General features: G+C 46.4%; 3 protein-coding genes across 6 annotated transcripts in view; 2 read left to right on the top strand and 1 right to left on the bottom strand.

Moving 5' to 3' along the window:
* Positions 1-12,591, top strand: part of tpm4a (tropomyosin 4a) — a 16,632-nt gene extending 4,041 nt beyond the window's left edge. The window contains exons 1-8 of one of the 4 annotated variants that reach the window (XM_067230113.1): positions 440-934; positions 7,810-7,943; positions 8,046-8,163; positions 8,539-8,609; positions 8,877-8,952; positions 9,592-9,654; positions 9,918-9,987; positions 11,599-12,591. In XM_067230113.1, coding sequence (XP_067086214.1) covers positions 803-934; positions 7,810-7,943; positions 8,046-8,163; positions 8,539-8,609; positions 8,877-8,952; positions 9,592-9,654; positions 9,918-9,987; positions 11,599-11,681 — 747 coding nt within the window. In that variant the 5' untranslated portion in view covers positions 440-802 and the 3' untranslated portion in view covers positions 11,682-12,591. The other 3 variants (XM_067230114.1, XM_067230111.1, XM_067230112.1) reach the window with 3 other exon arrangements.
* Positions 12,592-12,668: 77 nt separating this feature from the next.
* On the bottom strand, positions 12,669-14,662 carry LOC136936324 (small ribosomal subunit protein eS27-like). The gene is made up of 5 exons (XM_067230115.1): positions 14,541-14,662; positions 13,971-14,079; positions 13,381-13,491; positions 13,073-13,206; positions 12,669-12,867 (listed from the first exon to the last, which is right to left on the bottom strand). Exons 1-4 carry the CDS (start codon positions 14,544-14,546, stop codon positions 13,178-13,180), a joined length of 255 nt encoding a protein of 84 aa, XP_067086216.1. The 5' UTR covers positions 14,547-14,662; the 3' UTR covers positions 12,669-12,867; positions 13,073-13,177.
* A 212-nt stretch (positions 14,663-14,874) lies between these two features.
* LOC136936019 (ras-related protein Rab-8A) lies at positions 14,875-17,988 on the top strand. Its single transcript, XM_067229744.1, has 8 exons — positions 14,875-14,998; positions 15,395-15,455; positions 15,584-15,644; positions 16,549-16,626; positions 16,751-16,840; positions 17,085-17,150; positions 17,401-17,451; positions 17,601-17,988. The coding sequence occupies exons 1-8, from the start codon at positions 14,875-14,877 to the stop codon at positions 17,688-17,690; spliced, it is 621 nt and encodes a 206-aa protein (XP_067085845.1). The 3' UTR covers positions 17,691-17,988.
* Positions 17,989-19,010: the final 1,022 nt, after the last annotated feature.

Raw genomic sequence — 19,010 nt, 5'->3', positions numbered from 1 at the left:
TTTTCCGGTGGAGAGAATAAGACTGACTTTCTCAGGGGGAATAATACAGAACACCGGCACTCAAGAATAAAACCTCCTTGATTTGATATCCTTGGCCAGGATGGGTGTTGTACTTCATAACTGAATACCCAGTCCTAACACCAACACAAACTTTAGATGATGTGAATGTTTAAACTACATATCAAGTCTGCTCAATGTTTAAAAAAACTAAAAAAACATTAAATAAAAACAATAAAAACCAATTAATAATAGGATAACTTAAATTGTAGCCACTTTAAGACTTTTAAACCTCACCATACGCACACATAGAACACACACACGCACACACAAACGCAGCCAGAGCATCACGCAGACACGCCCCGCCTATCCTGGAACCGTGACCTCATCCAAATCATCACACTTCTAGTTGGGTTGGACGCTCACGCATTAACGTCTCTCATCATTCCAGACGCTTTTATCTGCTTCTCCAAACTGGAGCGCGGTGCTAGCTCACGCGTCCTTACATTCCAAAGATAATCTTTAAGTACCTTTGTTAAACTATTCTCAACTCACGCTGAGTTTCTAAAAAGACATTTGGAAACACCTGGACACTGCTTTGGGTTGTATAATTGTTTTTCTTTTGCACTTTAAATACTTTTTTCTATTCTGCCACTTCTGTCCATTCCACAGACCTAGAATATTCAGTTTGTGTATGTAACGTATTTTTTTTATTACTTTGAATAGACCAAAGCAGCAGCAACTTACTTTTGCACATTTAGTTTTTTTTTTCGCAACGTTTAGTTTCACGCCAAATAGTTCGACAATGGCAGGTTTGAATTCTCTGGACGCGGTTAAGAGAAAGATCCAGTGTTTGCAACAGCAAGCCGACGACGCAGAAGACCGAACACAGGTTTTACAGAGAGAGCTGGACGGTGAACGAGAACATCGGGAAAAAGTAAGACAATACTTTTCTCGCATCTCCTCTCCTCTTAATTATCTTTCTGTTCTATCATAAACTCTCTTTCAACCGTTCCAACCGTTCCTTCCGGTGGTCAGGTCAGAGATGAGAAAACCGTTTAACATGATAAAACTTATCGTGTATAACAGTACCGTTAAAAGCCACGTTAATTCATGGAAATGCCGGTGTAGTGAAAGGCGTTGGTCTCTCCAGGAAAAAAATGGAATCCTTAAGGTCCTAGCGCGTGCCTTTTAACCGTTCCTTCACTGATATAAAAATAGATATTCAATATCTTTGTTCATGAGAAGGTTTGAGCAACAGGTCTCTATCCTCTCACCCATAATGACCCAATAAATCATTATGAGAAACAAAGAGACCTGTAGCAGATATTGACTAATGAGGTCAAACAGGGCCATTGAATTACCTACTCATCCTTGGATGAGTAGTGAAAAAAATGATACAATGTGATACTAAAAAGATAATTGACCATGGGCTTCCTGGTACAAAGACCAAAGCATAAATACTCCCACTTGGTTATGACTATGATTGTTCCAGAAGCCTACTAATACAGATATGCTGTAGTCACTCATCCACGACGGTACATCAAGTCCTGAAACAAAGCTTGGTGATAGAAGTGTTGCCTAGGCCTCCAAACACCATCCGCCAGCCAGGTAGTGTCAGCTGTTTCCCCCTAACCTACAGAAAGGTGTGGCTCCAGGGAGCCAGGAAGCGTCACGACTACTGACTAAGCTGCATGGGCTTTCGAAAGAGAGCCTGGAATGTTCTTTACAACACAGACTTCCGTCTTGTCTGGTGATGTAAACCACCTTGGCATGGTATGATATGAGCCCTGTTGTTTGTAGTTTGAGTGCTGGTAAGAGAGGTGTCAGGTCTTGTCTAGGGAGATGGGTGAGGTAAAGTCATAGGAAAAGTATTGGAGGGGTTTACCCTGGTTTTAGTTTGAAAGGGGAAGTTGACAAAGTCTGTGTGCGTCTGGCTTTCTAATAACTGACGTCATCACTTCCGGTGGCCAGGTAGCATTCACGGACATGCATTCATGAATAATTAAGTCACATTCTCCTGTATTTTAAAGGAGCTCAATCCTTTCAAAGAACCCTCTCAAGGACTCTCCAGCTGCAGCTATGAGTCAGGGTTCAAGGATGAGGAGAGGTGGAGGCATGAGGGGGGGGGGGGACTTGCTACCTGGAGGGGGTAGGCTAGTCTGGCCCATGTGTGAGTGATTGTGGCCGGCCCCAGCGATTTCTTGGGAAACGACAACCCCCTTTCATGGGACAAAGAGAGCAGGAACTGGGTGATGCTATTTTCCTCCAAGTGGGTTTGCCTTTGAAGGCGCCATCGACTGGTCCCTCAACACCATCGCCTTTTGTCGGTGCGCTACTGACATTTTAACACCTGGAAGCAGGCGAGATTACCAGCTCTGTTTTTCACACTCAGCTTTCAGGGCATTGTGGGACTTCGTTTGGTTGTGGAGGTTGTTGGACAACTTCTTCTAGAAAGTGATCAGTATAGTCCTTGAGAAGTAGGAGAAAATGCTGCTGGAATCAAGTTAACATTCGATATCTACCTAAAGGCTTAACTCACAGTAGGTCTACATGCTACAGTTACGTACTACATCCTCCCAGCTGTGCATCCCCTCACTTGGGCCTCATGACAGACCTGGGATCAGAGGTTACATCTTACCTCAGTCCACTAACTTACTACAGTCCTAATTCTATACTCTAGTCTTACCACTCTGAACCCCCTACCCCTGGGGCCTAACATGTTCTTCCCCAGATCCACCACTCCTACCATTACTGACGAGATACCATAACCATGACCAGAGATCATTGTCCATTGCCGGCTTTCCCCTCCCAAACCACTCCCAACAGGAAGTAGCTTCCTGCCCTGGTACAGGACTTCCTTTCCCGCTCTGCCCTTGCCCTGATCAACAGGAAGATTAGCACAAGAGCCGGACGAAGGCACGCACACACACACACACACACACACACACACACTCAAACACACACCTCCGGCAATACAGCATATTGTAGTACACAGGGGTGTACACGTAGGGTTGTGTGTGATGTAATGGTTACTCTACAGAAGAACACGTTCCGTTCAGAGAGCAAACTGTAATGACAGTGTTCCCAAGGGCCTTTCCCTCAACGGAGGGAAAAGTACAGCACACACAGACTGAAACTGCAGCCCTCAAAGTCAGCCAGCACCCTTATTTAACGTCTAAAACTGTTAATTGGTAGGTCCAAGCGTGTGTAGGCTCCAGTAGAGTATGTAGACCGTGTCGCGTGAGCGCAGGCCTGGGTGTGGGAGGACTTCTGTTCAGCTCTCTTCTGTGGTTTAACTGGACCGTGGTTTCCTGTCGCTAACTGCTCCTGTGATGATGCAGCTCCATGTTGAAAGGAAACAAGGACTTCCTGATTGCACAAGCCGGGGCTCTCTGTCGCTCCCTGGGAATATTGTAACGTTCCCAATATAACTCTGCACTGGCAGGCATCAGCTGGAGGTCCTTGGGAGACTCCCATGTCTGCTTAGCATCAGAAGGAGGGGACGATGGGGAGATTCAGGCCTGACGGACGTGCAGTGCCGGGGTGAGAACGGAATTTCACATTAAGGAAAACCTTGGAAAAAAACAAAAGGAGTCTCACTTCACCACAAAACCTTGGAAAAAAACAAAAGGAGTCTCACTTCACCACTCAATTCAATGAAATCCTGTTTTTCCGTATTGAGCGTGCCTCTTTGTTCAGTGTTGGCCACCCCTTGTCTTGACCTTAACAATTTAAGAGTGCGTTTCCCTTGCTCTCGCCTGACCTCGGAAACCCAGAGAGTAAACTCACCGCTGTGATTCGACCGGTGGCATTGCTCTACGAGACCCCACAGGTAGCCCGGACACACTGGCCTGTACTGGGACTGAACCTGCCCAGAACCTGCCCTCAGAGTGATATACGGACCTGTAAACAGTTTTACTGGCTCTGTGTTGACATGGCCTCCCGGTGGTTAACTCTGGATCGTTGTCAGGTCCAGAGGTCAAGACCCACAGAAACCATGGCTGGCAGTAGGTTTCACAGAGACCCTCAGTGTCTGGCTTTTGGGATCTGGTTGTCTTTTTTTAACCTCTTGGAGGGAAAACGTTTAGTTTCTAAGTTGTGTCAGACATTTAAAGAAGAACCTTGGGTCCAACTCAGGCTTACAAACAGAACATATGCACGAAGGAACTTCCTGTAGTCGGATAGCTACGCTCAGAATGAAGGAATTGCAACAGGATATGAATGTGTCTGGAAGATTAGGTCATGTTAACTCCATGTCCTATTTGCATTTAGAAGGCCTGTAGAGCTTCCGTAGAGGCATGTGGATGAGAGTTTAACAGCCCTTTCTTTACATATCTGTGTTTTGAGCTGGGTGGCTTAAAGGACACTGTCTTTGCTAATTCAAATTCAATAGAAACAGGAGAGGATCAGTCACACTAGGATATTCATACACACAGACTCTCTTGCAGACATTCACACACTCTCTCGCTCTCTCTCGGTCTCTCTTTCTCTCACACACACACACACACACACACACACACACACACACACACACACACACACACACACACACACACACACACACACACACACACATTGGTGTATAGAATAACTTCCACAGCCTTGTGCTCCTCATTAGCCCACTGCCCTGGAATCAACCGCTAATCAGATTTTTCTGCTTCTCTCTCTCTCGCTCTCGCTCTCTCTCTCTCTCTCTCGCTACCTCTCTCTCTCGCTACCTCTCTCTCTCGCTACCTCTCTCTCGCTACCTCTCTCTCTACCTCTCTTTCTCTCTACCTCTCTCCAAGTCGCTCCCATACACTTGGTGCAGGTGGCCTCATGCAGGCAGAGATGAAGGAGGGAACCATATAGTATCTCTGTAGCCTTTAGCTGGGTATTTACATAATTGCAACCCATGGATAGGCAACGGTCATAGATAAAGTATCTTGTAGATATATTACACTCTTATACAGTCTATGTAATGCAATGTATTACTTGCTGGTAGTGTAACGATTGGAAGACACTTGGACACGAGAGAGAGAGAGACAGAGAGAGAGAGACTGGAACAGAGACAGAAAGAGAGAGAGAGATGAGGGGACACGACAAAGGGAGCCATTCAGTGAGCCGGATCCAGATGTTTTCTAGAACATCGTGTGTATTGTAGCGTTGGTGGCTAGCCGAGGATGCTACGAGAGCAGCGTGTTATTCGTGTCAGCGGGCGTCCCTCCTGTCATCTGCTGCCAGCTGCACCTGAGAGGGCCCTGCTTGAGTAGACCTCGTAGGCTGGCTCTTGGGCACTCCAGACTGGTAGCACAGACAGAAATCCTAGCTAACTCTGCGCTGTCCTAAAGTCTTATCGCCCGATACATTATTACTGTACTGGCAAAAATCCCATGTTGCAGATAGAAATCTGTTTACTTTTTTTATTTATTTATTTATTTTTAAACGTAAACTGTACAGGTACTGACATTCGGAAATTGTACAAATGCACCTACCGGTTTTTAACACCAGTTTATGTATGATGTGTTGATTTACTGATAGACTAGAAGAGTGACTGGGTTTTATGACTGGTGGGTAATTGGATCAGTGATTTCTGGGTGATGGAGTAAAAGCACAAACAGGGCTGCTTCTTGTAGCATCTGTCTTTCCCTTTCCCGATCCCTGTAGCTACAGATGGTTTCATTTAGTTCTTTTTTCTCTCTCTCTCTTTCAAAACGTGTGTGTGTGTGTGTCTTTGTGACCGTGCCTAAGAACTCTTATATCTCTGAGAATGTGAGTATGTGGTAGGGGCCGGCACCTTGTATGTCTGTCTGTGTGTGTGTGCGCGCGTGTGTGATCGCTCTCGCTAACATCTCCCTGGCGCTCCACCACAAACCTTCTCTGGAGTATGTTTTACCATATAAGGCGTGCATCCCAGGCAGCCGGGGAATGCTCTGTGTGTGACTAAGGAAGGGGCGTGGCCAGCCAGCCGGAGAGGGGAAGAGAGAGACGGAGAGAGACGAGGAGGGAAAGGGAATTTGGACCCTGAACTAAACGAGAGCGAGACACGGAGAAGGGAGGGAACGAGGGGTGAGAGTAAGAGGGTTTCCTGTCCGACGTTCTTTTTCCCACAACCCATTCAACTGCCCTTGCAGTAGGAGCGCATGTTTCATAAGCACCCAAATTCGCTTGAATAGGAAAACACTTCTGGGAGTGCTTTTTTTTTTCATGGTTCAGATACATGCACCAGTAGAGTACGTATAGGCACATAGTACGCCTAGAGATAGACTTCTGCTATCTAAGGCTTTGGGACTCGGTCCGATACAATATTTCCATCTGGAAGTTCCTCCCGAATGGATTACTACACTGTGGAGCGTGAAGGACCTGACGAGACTGAGGACAAACACGTTTTGAAACACACACACACACACATGCACCATATGACTGTATAAACTGTGAGCGGCAGATAGACTGTTGTTGATTTACACCAACGCAACAGTATCCCTCATTGTCTCTGCTGGACAAGCATGGGTTCCCATGTTCCCATGTTTCTGTGTGCTATTATGGCAACAGCCCTTTAACTGTTGGTCTGAGTGTGTGTGTAGCTGTTTTACTGCAATGACCTGCATACCTGACTGGCCGGCACTCGTGAATAGTATGTTTGTTTGTATGTGTGGGAGTGAGGCGTTGTTCAGTGGAGCTCTGGCCTCACTCGGGGAAACAACTGCATCTGTTTATCCAGACACCGTTTCTAGTTTCTCTCCAATATGGCACTTTTCAGAGTGAGCTGTTCATTGACGTGATGTCGGCAAAGTTAGCGATGAGAAAGAGAGAGGGAGATGGATGGATGGAAAGAGGGAGCCAGGACTCTCCTACCTGCTCAGCACTTCTCTCAGAGCAGAGTAGGTGGAGAGATCCAGGAGAATCAGTCCTCCTCTGCCAGGACCATCTATATAGCCTCTCTGTCTATCTCACTATCTCTCCATCTACACTATATCTACACCATCTCTATCTATACTATGTCAGTCTACACTACCTCTCAATCTACACTACCTCTCTATCTACACGACTTCTTTATCTATCACACTGACTCACTGGCTGGATGAGGAAAGGGGCTATACTAGGGCCTAGAGACCTGCAACAGACTTGTTCTGGGGATGAATGCAGGCAGGGTTAAAAAAAAACACAGATAGAATGAAAGTCATGTAAATCCGTATACAATAGAACAATGGTTAGTGAATGGGACAGTGTTGCTGATGAATCTCTGTTCTCTCACACACTCACTCTCTCACACACACACTCACTCTCTCACACACACACTCACTCTCTCACACACGCTCACACACCGAGGGACTGAGAGGAAATTCTTGTTTGTTTTCCTCTTTGCCTTCTCATTGGACTGGTGGTTTGTTTATTGATTGTAAAGAGCATCTCATTCATCCTCCATTTCCTTAGTCCAGTCACAGTCGGAAGGAACCGGAATCCAAAAGTTATTGAAACTTGACGCTTAGGAGTATGTTTTAAACATGAAGATATTGTCTTTGGAAGATCAAACTCAAATACATGATGTATGTTTACCTCAGATTTTGGTCTTGTTTGGCTATTTGTTTCACTCTACTGTTTCCTGATATTGCTAAGGAAGCCTGAGAAGGACACAGAGGCTGGTTCTGTGCTCCACTGCTTTCAGAATCTTGAAGTCTGATAAGGTTAAGTTAACCGTTAGTTCTTCTCTCTCCCCCTCTTCCCCCTCTCCACTCCACCCTGTCTACCCTCAACCCCACTCCTCTCCTCCTTCCATATCTCCCTGGCCATCTCCACCCCTCCCTCCCTCCCCGCCACGTGCTCTCCCAGGCTGAAGGAGATGTAGCGGGTCTGAACCGCAGGATCCAGCTGGTGGAGGAGGAGCTGGATCGGGCCCAGGAGCGGCTCTCTACCGCGCTGCTGAAACTGGAGGAGGCTGAGAAGGCAGCGGACGAGAGTGAGAGGTCAGTGTTGGACAGCGAGCCCCCATGAGCGGACCTATGGAAGAGTGTGTGTGTGTGTGTGTGTGTCACTGTAACAGCCCCGTGTGTGTCCTGTCCCTTCAGAGGTATGAAGGTGATAGAGAACCGGGCCATGAAGGATGAGGAGAAGATGGAGATCCAGGAGATGCAGCTGAAGGAGGCGAAACACATCGCTGAGGAGGCCGACCGCAAGTATGAGGAGGTAACGACCAAATCAGGGCTACTGCTAAGGGCAAGACTGAGGCCATAGGGCTGAGGCCATAGGGCTGAGGCCATAGGGCTGAGGGTATTGGGCTGAGGGTATTGGGCTGAGGCTGGAGCGGAGGGTGGGAGAGGTGAACCCTATTACAACCGTCTCCCAAAACCTACAGAGTTGCACTACTGGCAACCACCTACTGTTGGCTGATTCAAATGAACAGCTCAAAGACCCGTTCCTCAGGTCACCACTCCTACGATGCAGAATCTGCCTGACCACAGGTCTGGATCCTCGATATAGAGAGGAGCACCGCCCCAAATATCGGTCTGAAAGAGATCCAACACAAGCAAAGCCAAACATCTGTGCCCTGCCCTTCCTCAGGTGGCCCGCAAGCTGGTGATCCTGGAGGGGGAGCTGGAGAGGGCAGAGGAGCGGGCTGAAGTCGCAGAACTGTAAGTGCTTCTTTTTCTTCTTTTACCCCCCCCCCCATCCCTCCCGTCCTTCTCTGTGTCTGGTACACACCATCACTACAAGGTTCCTCATGGACCATGTTTCTAAGAAGGGCAGAAGTTTAAGGTACACAACAGTTACATTAAAAGGCTTTCGCCACGTCTTGGTGTTTCTTCAGCTGTAAGTCCAGCCCAGGGGTTGTGCGACTACCTGAGGTAAAAGCTAAGCGCTGAGCAATGCTGTCTTTCCGGCCCCCATCTCCTCTGCAGGAAATGCAGTGACCTGGAGGAGGAGCTGAAGAATGTGACCAACAACCTCAAATCCCTGGAAGCTTCGTCTGAGAAGGTGTGTGTGTGTGTGTGTGTGTGAGCGTGGGGCTTTCCGTCAGCATCCGTATGTGTGTGAACAGTAAGAGTGTCCAAGCGCATCTTTTTGCTGTCATCGTCGTGTTGGGATTCGGTGCCACAAGCCCAAGGAGTGTATGAAGAAATACCTCTCCATCTGTTGGCTAACTGCCTAGCTGGGGGTTTAATTCCAGGAGTGACTGTGGTAGTAAAAAATGTAATAGTTCTACCAGCACGGGCATGTCTCTCTTTTTCTTTCTCTCAACTCTCTTTCTCTCTCTGTATCTATCTCTACTCTACCCTCTTTGCATCCCATGCACACACGCTGCACACACACACGCATTCTTGCCCATCAGTTCCAACGCCAGTATGTCCACGTGCCTCCACGCTCTCCGCCACACTCTCCTGCCCTGATTAAATTGTGCCCCTCTCATGGTTGGCATCACAGCAGCGTGCTATTGCATGCTGGTCACACTCGGATGGACCGGGTAAAGGGTGCCATTTACCAGCAAGGAAGGCGGACAAGAAGGATATTTACCACTTACCTACTTCCTGTCGTTTGTCGTTGTAGTTGTCTGTATGTGTGTTTGGGGTCAATGTGTGTGCTTTCCTGACATTGTTTGTCTTGGGTTTCTTTCAGTACTCAGAAAAAGAGGATAAGTATGAGGAGGAGATCAAGGTTCTCAGTGACAAGCTGAAGGAGGTGAGCGTCCTCCAATCTCCTCAGTACGAATCTTCACTGGCTCCCGCCCTGTAACTTGGGGCCCAGTATGGTTTCCTGTTCTGTAATGCTCTGCCCTGACCTCCCTATCCTCCTATCCTCTATCTCTCTCTTCCCCTCTCTCTCCCTCTTTCTCTGTGTGCCTGTCTACATCTCCCCCTCTCTCTGCCCCATACTGTTTCCCCTTCTCTCTCTTCTTTTCTCTCCCATTTGTTCTCTCTCAATCTCTCCTTTCTCTGTTGCAGGCGGAAACTCGTGCTGAGTTTGCAGAGAGGACTGTGGCCAAACTGGAGAAGTCCATCGACGACCTGGAAGGTATGAGAAAATGGTGTCACACAATGCTCTGTGGAAGGTCACAAGCCGTCAGGGAAATGCGGGAGGCACACGCATACTATCTTCCGTGCAAAGAAAGAAATTTGCAATGTTTTAGTGTATATAGAGACACGGAGCATTCAGGGGCGTTGTGTTTCAAATGGCTGGAAATACTTTCTGTGGCCACACTGCCAAACGCATGGATACTTCGGAGACAAGCTAATAAAATAAACTACTGTCCGGGGTCTCCAGAGTAAAGAAATATGCTAGCCCCGTTCTGTGTGAGGCACACACGGCCATGCCTGCTGAGGAGACCCTTATTGTGACTACAGAACTGAGAACAGAGTGTGCTTCAATCCTAGCAGGTCAGCATGTTAGTGATGCCGCCACAGGGCTTTGTAGAGGAAATTCAAGTACAGCGTTTCTCACAGAAGTACAGATATTTGACCCTAGGTGCTTCTCTCCTCTTATGTTCTTTGGCTGTAGTCTCGGTTTTGTTGTCTCTTTCAAAAAGCTTGACTCTAGATGCATATCTCTCACTGTTGGCTATCTCTTCCTCCTGTATCAACGCAGCTGACCTGTCTTCTCTCTTCCCTTCCCTCTCCCCGGCCTCTCGCCCGTCTTCCTCCTCCTCCTCCACTCCCTCCTGCTGCTGCTGCTTCGCTTGCCCCCCCCCCCTCCTGCCTTCTCTTCCTGGCGACCTTTGACCCTCAGATGAACTGTACGCTCAGAAGCTCAAGTACAAGGCCATCAGCGAGGAGCTGGACCATGCCCTGAACGACATGACCTCCCTGTAGACGCACTCCTCCTCTGTTCGCTCCCTTCCCCCCCCTCCCCACTATACGTCTCGCTCTCTTTTTCTCTCTCACCTGCTCTCTCTCTCTCACCTTTTTACCTCTGTCTGATATTCTCAGTGCCTTTCCATCCGTCTCCCCTTTGCAAAAAAAACTGCAAAAATGACAGAACACATTAAAAGTTCTTCCTTTCATATCCACATTGCAGCTCTTTTTTTTCCCCTCCTTGCCTTTTAAGCGATGGTTATTTGCGAATCTCTTGTGCTTTTGTATAATGCATCCTCATTGGATGGAATGAACCACATATAAGGTGAGAAGTTTGGCCTGGATTTGTGCAGGGTTATCCACTTGTTTTGAAATAACATCACACGATGACTTGCCTCTTGTGCTTGTGTCCTAATACACTCTCAGTTGTGGGTTTGTGTTCCATCATGATGTCAGATGACAGATCATAGGATTGCATATATGGAGCTGTTTGTCTTTGGGACTGTTTAACAACAGACTTTGAATCAGACAAATGTATTTCACACGTGTGATTGAAACGAATGTAACCATCACCAGTTTATGCATGACAATACTTTTGTTTTGGCCTTGGAATGGTTGTGTGGTTGGGGTTTGCATATGGAACAACTTACGTTCAATAGAGAAATTGTGCAAAACAGTTGGAGCATCAATTGCCTTGCATTCATTTATGCAAGAACTATTGTTTAACCAAACACTAGCCCATAAAATCATTGTTTACTGTCCTTAGTGCATGGTTTTCATCCATTTGATCAGTTGAGTTACTATTACTAAGTAATTCTGTACTTTCATTTTCTAGAAAAATTATCAAGTGCCAAGGAAGAGAACCTGGGAATGCACCAAGTCCTGGACCAGACTCTGCAGGAGCTGAACAGCTTATAAAGAACACCAATGACACACAGGGGAACAACGTCTCTCAACATTCCATAAATATTCAATTTCATTCCATGTTCTGAGCTGTAAAAGCCTAATTCCACGCGAATGGCAATTAACTTAATACTTTTACCTTTTTGTATTTTTTTTTCTTTTAAGGCACCTCTTTTCTCTCTCTCCCTCTCTCTCCCTCTCTCTCTCTCCTCTTACGAGAAAAGGCAGCGTTGTTCCACCACCTCTCTCGGATCTCTTTTATATGCTTACGTATGTTTACAGCATGTTCCTGTCTGGAAAGTTCCATTGCCTTCAGAACATCTTTAGGGAGAATGGACTATGCCCAAGTTTACATACTGTACACCTCTCTGAGCCATTAGTCTGTGTTTTGTGTGTCGTCAAACTTGTAGCGTGGCTCCTGAGCACCACCTTGTGGTTGGCAGGTGAACAGTTCATGGGAAGTCAAAACCAGGTGAACCGTCACTTGTGAGTCTGTTAAAGCTCCAAAGTGAGCAAGGCCTGCTTGTGTGTGTGTGTGTGTGTAAACATGGTCACCAAGACAACCTATGCCCTTAAATGTCAAACATGCTAATAGCAATATTCAAATATAAACCCAAATAAGAACCACTGGAGACTCAGTTAAGTTTGTGACAAACCATGGATACTTATTGTATATAGTAGAATGTTAGTTATGGTTGAAGATATGCTGTGTTGCTCTAGTCTTACACCACTTTACAGGAGGACACTCCAAAAACCAAGAATACACACACACTCACACACCAAAATGTCATGCCTTTATGTGAAGGTGACCAACGCTAATTTTTTGTTACTGACGGAAGTCAAAGTCTTGCATTCGAGACAGTTCCATTGTTTTATTCCAGCTTTATTTCCAGCTTTCAATCTAATAAATTTTTACAAAATACAATTACAGAACAGTCTTTTGTGTGCACCGTTACTGATTTGTGACTGCTTCTTAAAAGAACACATGATATTAAAAGTGTATAGAAGATCATTACATCTACTGCTAAGATGTTGCACATACCGATTAAAGACAGATCTTTTCAATCTCAAGTTCAATTCTATTCTATTGATCTTGTTTGGTACTTATATTGGGTAAACAACCCTTATAGCTGGAACCCATCCAAGCTGCAGGACAGCAACTCTGAAGCAGAGTTTCTCCCTGACATCACCTAAATGAGGGAGTCAGGTGGCTGAGCGGTGAGGGAGTCGGGATAGTAATCCGAAGGTTGCCAGTTCGATTCCCGGTCATGCCAACTGATGTTGTGTCCTTGGGCAAGGCACTTCACCCTACTTGCCTCGGGGGAATGTCCCTGTACTTACTGTAAGTCGCTCTGGATAAGAGCGTCTGCTAAATGACTAAATGTAAATGTAAATGTAAATGAGGGTACGGTTAGATTCCTGGCCCTGAATCACCAGGCTGGCCCATCAATCTCCGGTCCTCACTGAGCAGGTCTGCTAACAGATCTGAAGCTACTACCAGCTCTGGTGCGTCAACGGGGCTTCTTCCTGAAGGAACAACCTGAGGAGAAAGTAAAGAAAAAACGAGGAGAACACATTCATTTAGCATTCAGAGAACCCACCGGAGAGCATTTAGCATTTAAAAGATAAGAGTGAGGGTGGGGAGGTACGTATCAATGAAAAAAAGGAAAAGAAGACCAGCTGGAGTTTTGATAACACAGTTTACAGTTCGTACCCTCGGTGAGGCGGCATTTCCCCCCGCGGGGTTGGCACAGGACGATAGAGCACCCCCCGCAGGGCACAACACTCTGGGCATGGCTGAACACAGTGGTGATCTTGTAGCAGCCTGGGAGGCATGGAGGAAGGGGTAGGGTGGGGAGAGGCGGGTCGAAAAGAGGGAGCAGGAGGATCACAATTAAGAGGAGAAATCAATTATCATGTTCGTTCATACTAGCATCTTAGCGTGGCTCCTTTAAATGGTGACTGCTGAACAATAGAATGTTAAATGATCCTATGTCTGCATATAACCGTCTACCCTCAACTACGCAACTATACAAAGGGTCCACATTTCTCATCAGTAAATATTGACAGGGACGTGGTAAATGATGCTCTGTATCAATATATATGGTGGAGTCAGGTGGCTGAGCGGTTAGGGAATCGGAAGGTTGCCAGTTCGATTCCCGGCCGTGCAAAATGACGTTGTGTCCTTGGGTAAGGCACTTCACCCTTGCCTCAGGGGAATGTCCCTGTACTTACTGTCAATCGTCTGCTAAATGTAAATATATCCATACACGATGTTGTGTGTTTGTTAGTTTGCATTCTCACCTGGGCATTTGACATCCATGAAGTAGGAGTTGGGACTCTGAACCAGCCTTTTCTTCTTGTGCCTTTTCCTCTCAGTCACCAAATCAGGATGAATGAGGTCCATAGCCAGCTACAGCGGGGGTCAAGAATTCATTGGATCAAAACAAGTCTCTAATAGCACATTCTATCCGACGTAGTCCCTTTGGTGTGTGCTGTTTGATTGTGACTACATCATTTTATATATGGATCAATGATTCCCTCTACTGTCTGATATGGGAACAGCAAAAGGCTGGGATAAGGGGCATGCCCGGACAAGTATCCCAGACTCAGCCTACGGTATATCTAAACTTTATTCTTGTCGTATTTAATGAAGCAACCTGGACAAAATCTCCGTGCCAGTGTGTGCTAGAGAATGAGTGTTTGTGAGTGTTGTTCAAAGTTGTCAAATAAAATATTTAAAACAAATGACCAGAATCAACTTATATATAACTGTAATTTTGATAGCTGTAATAACTGTAAACGGTAATTTGTAATTACATAAAGATAATAAAGATATCTTATTATTACGTTTTATATATCATTACCACTTACCGGCATTGCTTGTCTCCCAGAAATCCGGTATTTCAAATACCGTATTTGGCTATAAACTTGACTGTAAAGTATCTGCTCGTTCGCTTTCAGTTCCAGTTGTGGTGTTTGTCTCGGCTACTGCGTGCAAAGGGGCGGATGGAAGTGGAACATCAGCTGGGTTTTTTTTGTTGATTGACAGCCGCCTAGACGAGCGTCAGTACTGAGCTTCCGTTGTCACTACGACTGTGAAAGTTGACATTTTGAACATCCAATCACCGGTCCCATAAACTGACACGCGGTGACTCTCTTTGGTGCTTTGCGGCTGCCGGGCGGGATATCCGCATTAGCTAATAACATGGCGAAGACTTACGATTACTTGTTTAAACTACTCCTGATCGGAGATTCAGGCGTCGGGAAGACATGTGTCTTATTCAGATTTTCAGAAGATGCCTTCAATTCAACGTTTATCTCTACTATAGGTATGTTGTGTGTGAATTGTGTATGTTGTTCGGGCTACAAAGTATGCCTTAGTATAATGGGTAGCTAGCTAGGTCGCTAGCAATTCGCAGTGCATCGCCCATCCTGTCATGCTAGTCAGTTAGCTTCCAGCCACCCAGCCTTAGTTTGGTTAGCATTCTGATCTGTCTGGCTCCAGTCTGGAAGCAGCCTAACCGGCTTTTCTCTCTGCATCACACACAGTGTGGAGTTTTCGAGAACTTCACAGGCTATAAAAACATCCAGAGCATCGGCAGCTAGCCTGATGTTGGTGTAATCTGTGTAGCTAGCCAACTTGTCCAATTACAACATAACGTTAGTAATTGGACACGGTGTGACATACTTAGTCTCTCAACTAAAAAAGTGTTCTTGTTTCACAGGCATCGACTTCAAAATTAGAACGATAGAGCTAGATGGAAAGAAGATCAAGCTACAAATATGGTAAGGAAGCCTACCACTGTTGATCCATCCATCCACGCATCCGTTCATCAACTTTTTTCCCTATCAATCATAATTAGTTGTGAATGAGCATGACAGACTGTCACTAAGATGATGATGTTTCTATGCAGGGACACAGCTGGGCAGGAGCGGTTCCGAACAATAACAACAGCCTACTATAGGGGAGCCATGGTCAGTCACACAATATTTCCTTCATTTACACATCCTTGACGATTAAGAACCAAACTTTATTTACTATGACGGCCGGACGGGACAAGGTCAACCTCCACTGTGTTAACTTGTAGACTTGTGAATGGGGTCCCTACCCACATTAATCAGTTTGAATGAGTCAGCCAAGCCTCTGTAACACCTTCATAAGGCCCTTTGTCTCCTGCCAGATGGAGTTCAGATGTCTTGCTGTGGGCAGGGCAGAGTGTAATACATGAGAGATTTGTTAGGCACTCAAGTCATTATTTGTTTGAATTGAGTTTGTGAGAACTGGGTATACGAACTGGTATAGAACTGGTATAGAAGTGCATCCCTAAACGAGTCAGTTAAACCCAACATACCTCCGTAGTCCTAACCCTTCCCTGTATTGTTGTAATGAGGCCAAGGAGGCCAAGTAATGTGTCAAGGAATGCACAGAGACTGAACAGTCCGTGTGTCAGATTACCATGGCATCTTTGTTTGTTTTAGCAGGCAAGGCTAACTGTTTTTTTCCTGCTGTTAAAGTTGTTCCATGTTCAGTTTGACCACGTACCGTGGGAATGATAAAACGCTGTCCTTAAAAATATAGCGGTTCTTGTCACAGTTTTCTGGTTGGTGTGTGTGTGTGCGCGCGCGTGCGTGTTTTCACATTCCTTGATATACCTGCGTTGGTCAGTATGACGTTACAAGCCTGATCTGTGGATCGGGGGTTCTGGAGTCGCCCCCTGCCAGCATCCTGTAAGACAAGTTCACTATCAGCACAGCTTCACCATTAGACCTTTACGATTCCTACCAGACACGGTTCTCCACAATATCCTTTATCCTAGATGATGGTGTCTCGGGATTGGTCATTTCTGTGTCGTTGTTTTTTTCCCCCCCGCCTCCCCAGGGCATCATGTTAGTGTACGACATCACCAACGAGAAGTCATTCGACAACATCAAGAACTGGATCAGGAACATCGAGGAGGTGAGTGACGGGAAGCACGCACGCCGTGCATGCGCACGCCGTACCTCACGGCGTCACGTACCGCAGACTCAGGGCGTTGTGTATCCGTGTCGGGGGTTTTGAGCTGCGTTGTCCCTCTGTGCAGCACGCCTCGGCGGACGTGGAGAAGATGGTGCTGGGCAACAAGTGTGACGTCAACGACAAACGTCAGGTGTCCAAAGACAGGGGCGAGAAGGTGGGCCGCCGTTTCCCGTGGTTCGCGCCGGTTGTGGAACCGCTAGCAACCTAGCTACCTTTACCGAGGCACACTTTGTAGCCCCGAACAACTTCACACACAACACATCTGTATACTAGGGAAAAATATGGACATCTGAAAATCGGAGTAAGACACGGGTCTTCACAGGTTTCCGTACTGTGATACAATTGAATTGCTTCCTGTTTGGCTGTGTTCTTATGACTTTCTTATCTCCGGCTGTCAGCTGGCGTTGGAGTATGGCATCAAGTTCATGGAGACCAGTGCAAAGGCCAACATCAACGTGGAGAATGTGAGTTGGCTATCCCTTTTAGACCAGGCCACTGTTGTTCCCGATACCTCTTTGACAGAGGAAGGGACGTCTGACCCTAATCTGAGCTGGGCTCAGGTACACAAGCGGGAGGCTGGTTTGCCAGGTTGACTCTTGGAACATGGCAATGTAGAATCGTCAGTAATTCCTTGATAGAAAAGTCCCAGAACCCAGTAATCACAATGGAGACTTCACTTTGGCTCTCTAAAATATGACTTCTTGTCATGCACAGGCCTTCTTGACGCTTGCCAGAGACATCAAAGCCAAAATGGACAAGAAACTGGTGAGCATGATGAGCTACGCCTATAACTATAAAATATGTTTGTGTGTGTGTGTTACTATAAAAGGACTAGGGATTACACAAAACAAATTCCAAATTTATTGTGTTACTTTCTTATTTTGTCTGTGTCTGTCTCTCTCTCCCCCTCACAGGAGGGGAACAGCCCCCAGGGCAGTAGTCAGGGGGTGAAGATCACAGAACAGCCCAAGAAGAGCAGTTTCTTCCGCTGCTCCCTGCTGTGAGGTCTGCTCCTCCCCCTCCGCCTTAACTTGTCCCTTATTGGACAGAACTGGACTGGGCGTGCTCAGAGCTCTCCTCCTTTCTTCCCTCCCTCTTTCACCCTGCCTTAGTTGATCCCACTCCCCCATGCCTTAGGAGGCAGGCGGTTGGTTCCTGTGCCTCACCATGGTGCCCAGGTCCTGAGGGCGGTGGTGCTCTAATTGGTTTATTACTATCAGGTTAACAATCATCGGAATCAGTCAGGTGATTAAGTGGTCTAAGGAGGACCTGGTGCCTCCTGTTTCATCACGTTGTCCAGACCTCAGACCAGGTTGAACCCTGAAAGTCCCACCAAGGTTGTCCTCCTCCCACTGTTCCCCCCCCCCCTTCTCTCTCTCTCTCTCTCCCTCTCTGTCTCTGTCTCTCTCTCTCTCCCTCTCCCTCTCCCTCTCCCTCTCTGTCTATCTCTATGTCTATGTCTCTCGCCCTCGTTTGTTTTGTTATCGGTACTCAACTGCTTGTCAGTTCGGAGTCGCACTCATGCCAAGTGAACTTCTACTGTGAAGTCTGTACCTTCCGGCATTTTCCTCCTCCCACGCCAGGTTGAGTTCCAATTGTTCAGAGTTCCACTTATGTTCAATTGAAAATGTGTGTTTCCTTGGTGAGCATCCTTACTTCAACATCTTGGATTGAAAGCAGTTTTTCAAGAAACGGTTGCCAGTACGGGCTGAAGTTTTCCAAATCAAAGCCACTTTACACCTACCTACCTTTACACCTACCTTTACACCTATTCGTTAAGAAGATCTTAACGCTAAGAGCTTCTTAGGAACGTTCTAAGAGCGTTCTAGAGCGCTCTTAGAACGGAAACCTGGCCCTTGTTGGATGTTATCGTTGCTGTGTCTTTTGAGATGATGTGTGATACAGTTCAGTGAGGCTAACCCCTGTTGTTCAATACACAGTGACATTCCATTTCTGATAGTTTCATCTTTTATCCTTGTATGTGTTGTATTGTAGCTCTGAGGTCTGTAGTTTTTACACACCAGTATTATTCTCTTCGATAGGCCTTATTCCCAACAGCATTCTACTGTTGTGCACTTGATTAAGCTGGTCAGGGTTTTGAGCTGTAAGTAACAACACAAGCACCAGGGGGCAGCAGCATATGTCCAAGACCGGGAAGACGATTTTGAATAGGAGATCAGTTTACCAGATATTAGTATTACTCACATACGATTTGTTCGTGGCGCTAGAGTATTAATAATAATAAACAGCGCATCATACTGTTATACTTTGGTGTGGACCAAAAGACTTGCAATAGATCTACAGTAAAGTGAAATAGAGTGAAA

This window comes from Osmerus mordax, chromosome 26 (assembly GCF_038355195.1).
Source record: "Osmerus mordax isolate fOsmMor3 chromosome 26, fOsmMor3.pri, whole genome shotgun sequence".
Taxonomy (NCBI): domain Eukaryota; kingdom Metazoa; phylum Chordata; class Actinopteri; order Osmeriformes; family Osmeridae; genus Osmerus; species Osmerus mordax.
The sequence above is the reverse complement of the archived record's forward strand: the minus strand, read 5'-3'. Positions and strand labels throughout refer to the sequence as shown.

Excerpts from the sequence above, each read along its gene's own strand:
- LOC136936324 (XM_067230115.1), bottom strand. Across the intron at positions 13,492-13,970 it reads CATGGATGTCAAATGCCCAG|GCTGCTACAAGATCACCACT; the intron begins GTGAGAATGCAA and ends CATGCCTCCCAG. Across the intron at positions 13,207-13,380 it reads GAAATGCCGCCTCACCGAGG|GTTGTTCCTTCAGGAAGAAG; the intron begins GTACGAACTGTA and ends CTTTCTCCTCAG.
- LOC136936019 (XM_067229744.1), top strand. The coding sequence starts at position 14,875 with ATGGCGAAGACTTACGATTACTTGTTTAAACTACTCCTGATCGGAGAT. Across the intron at positions 16,841-17,084 it reads CCAAAGACAGGGGCGAGAAG|CTGGCGTTGGAGTATGGCAT; the intron begins GTGGGCCGCCGT and ends TCCGGCTGTCAG. Across the intron at positions 17,151-17,400 it reads CCAACATCAACGTGGAGAAT|GCCTTCTTGACGCTTGCCAG; the intron begins GTGAGTTGGCTA and ends TGTCATGCACAG.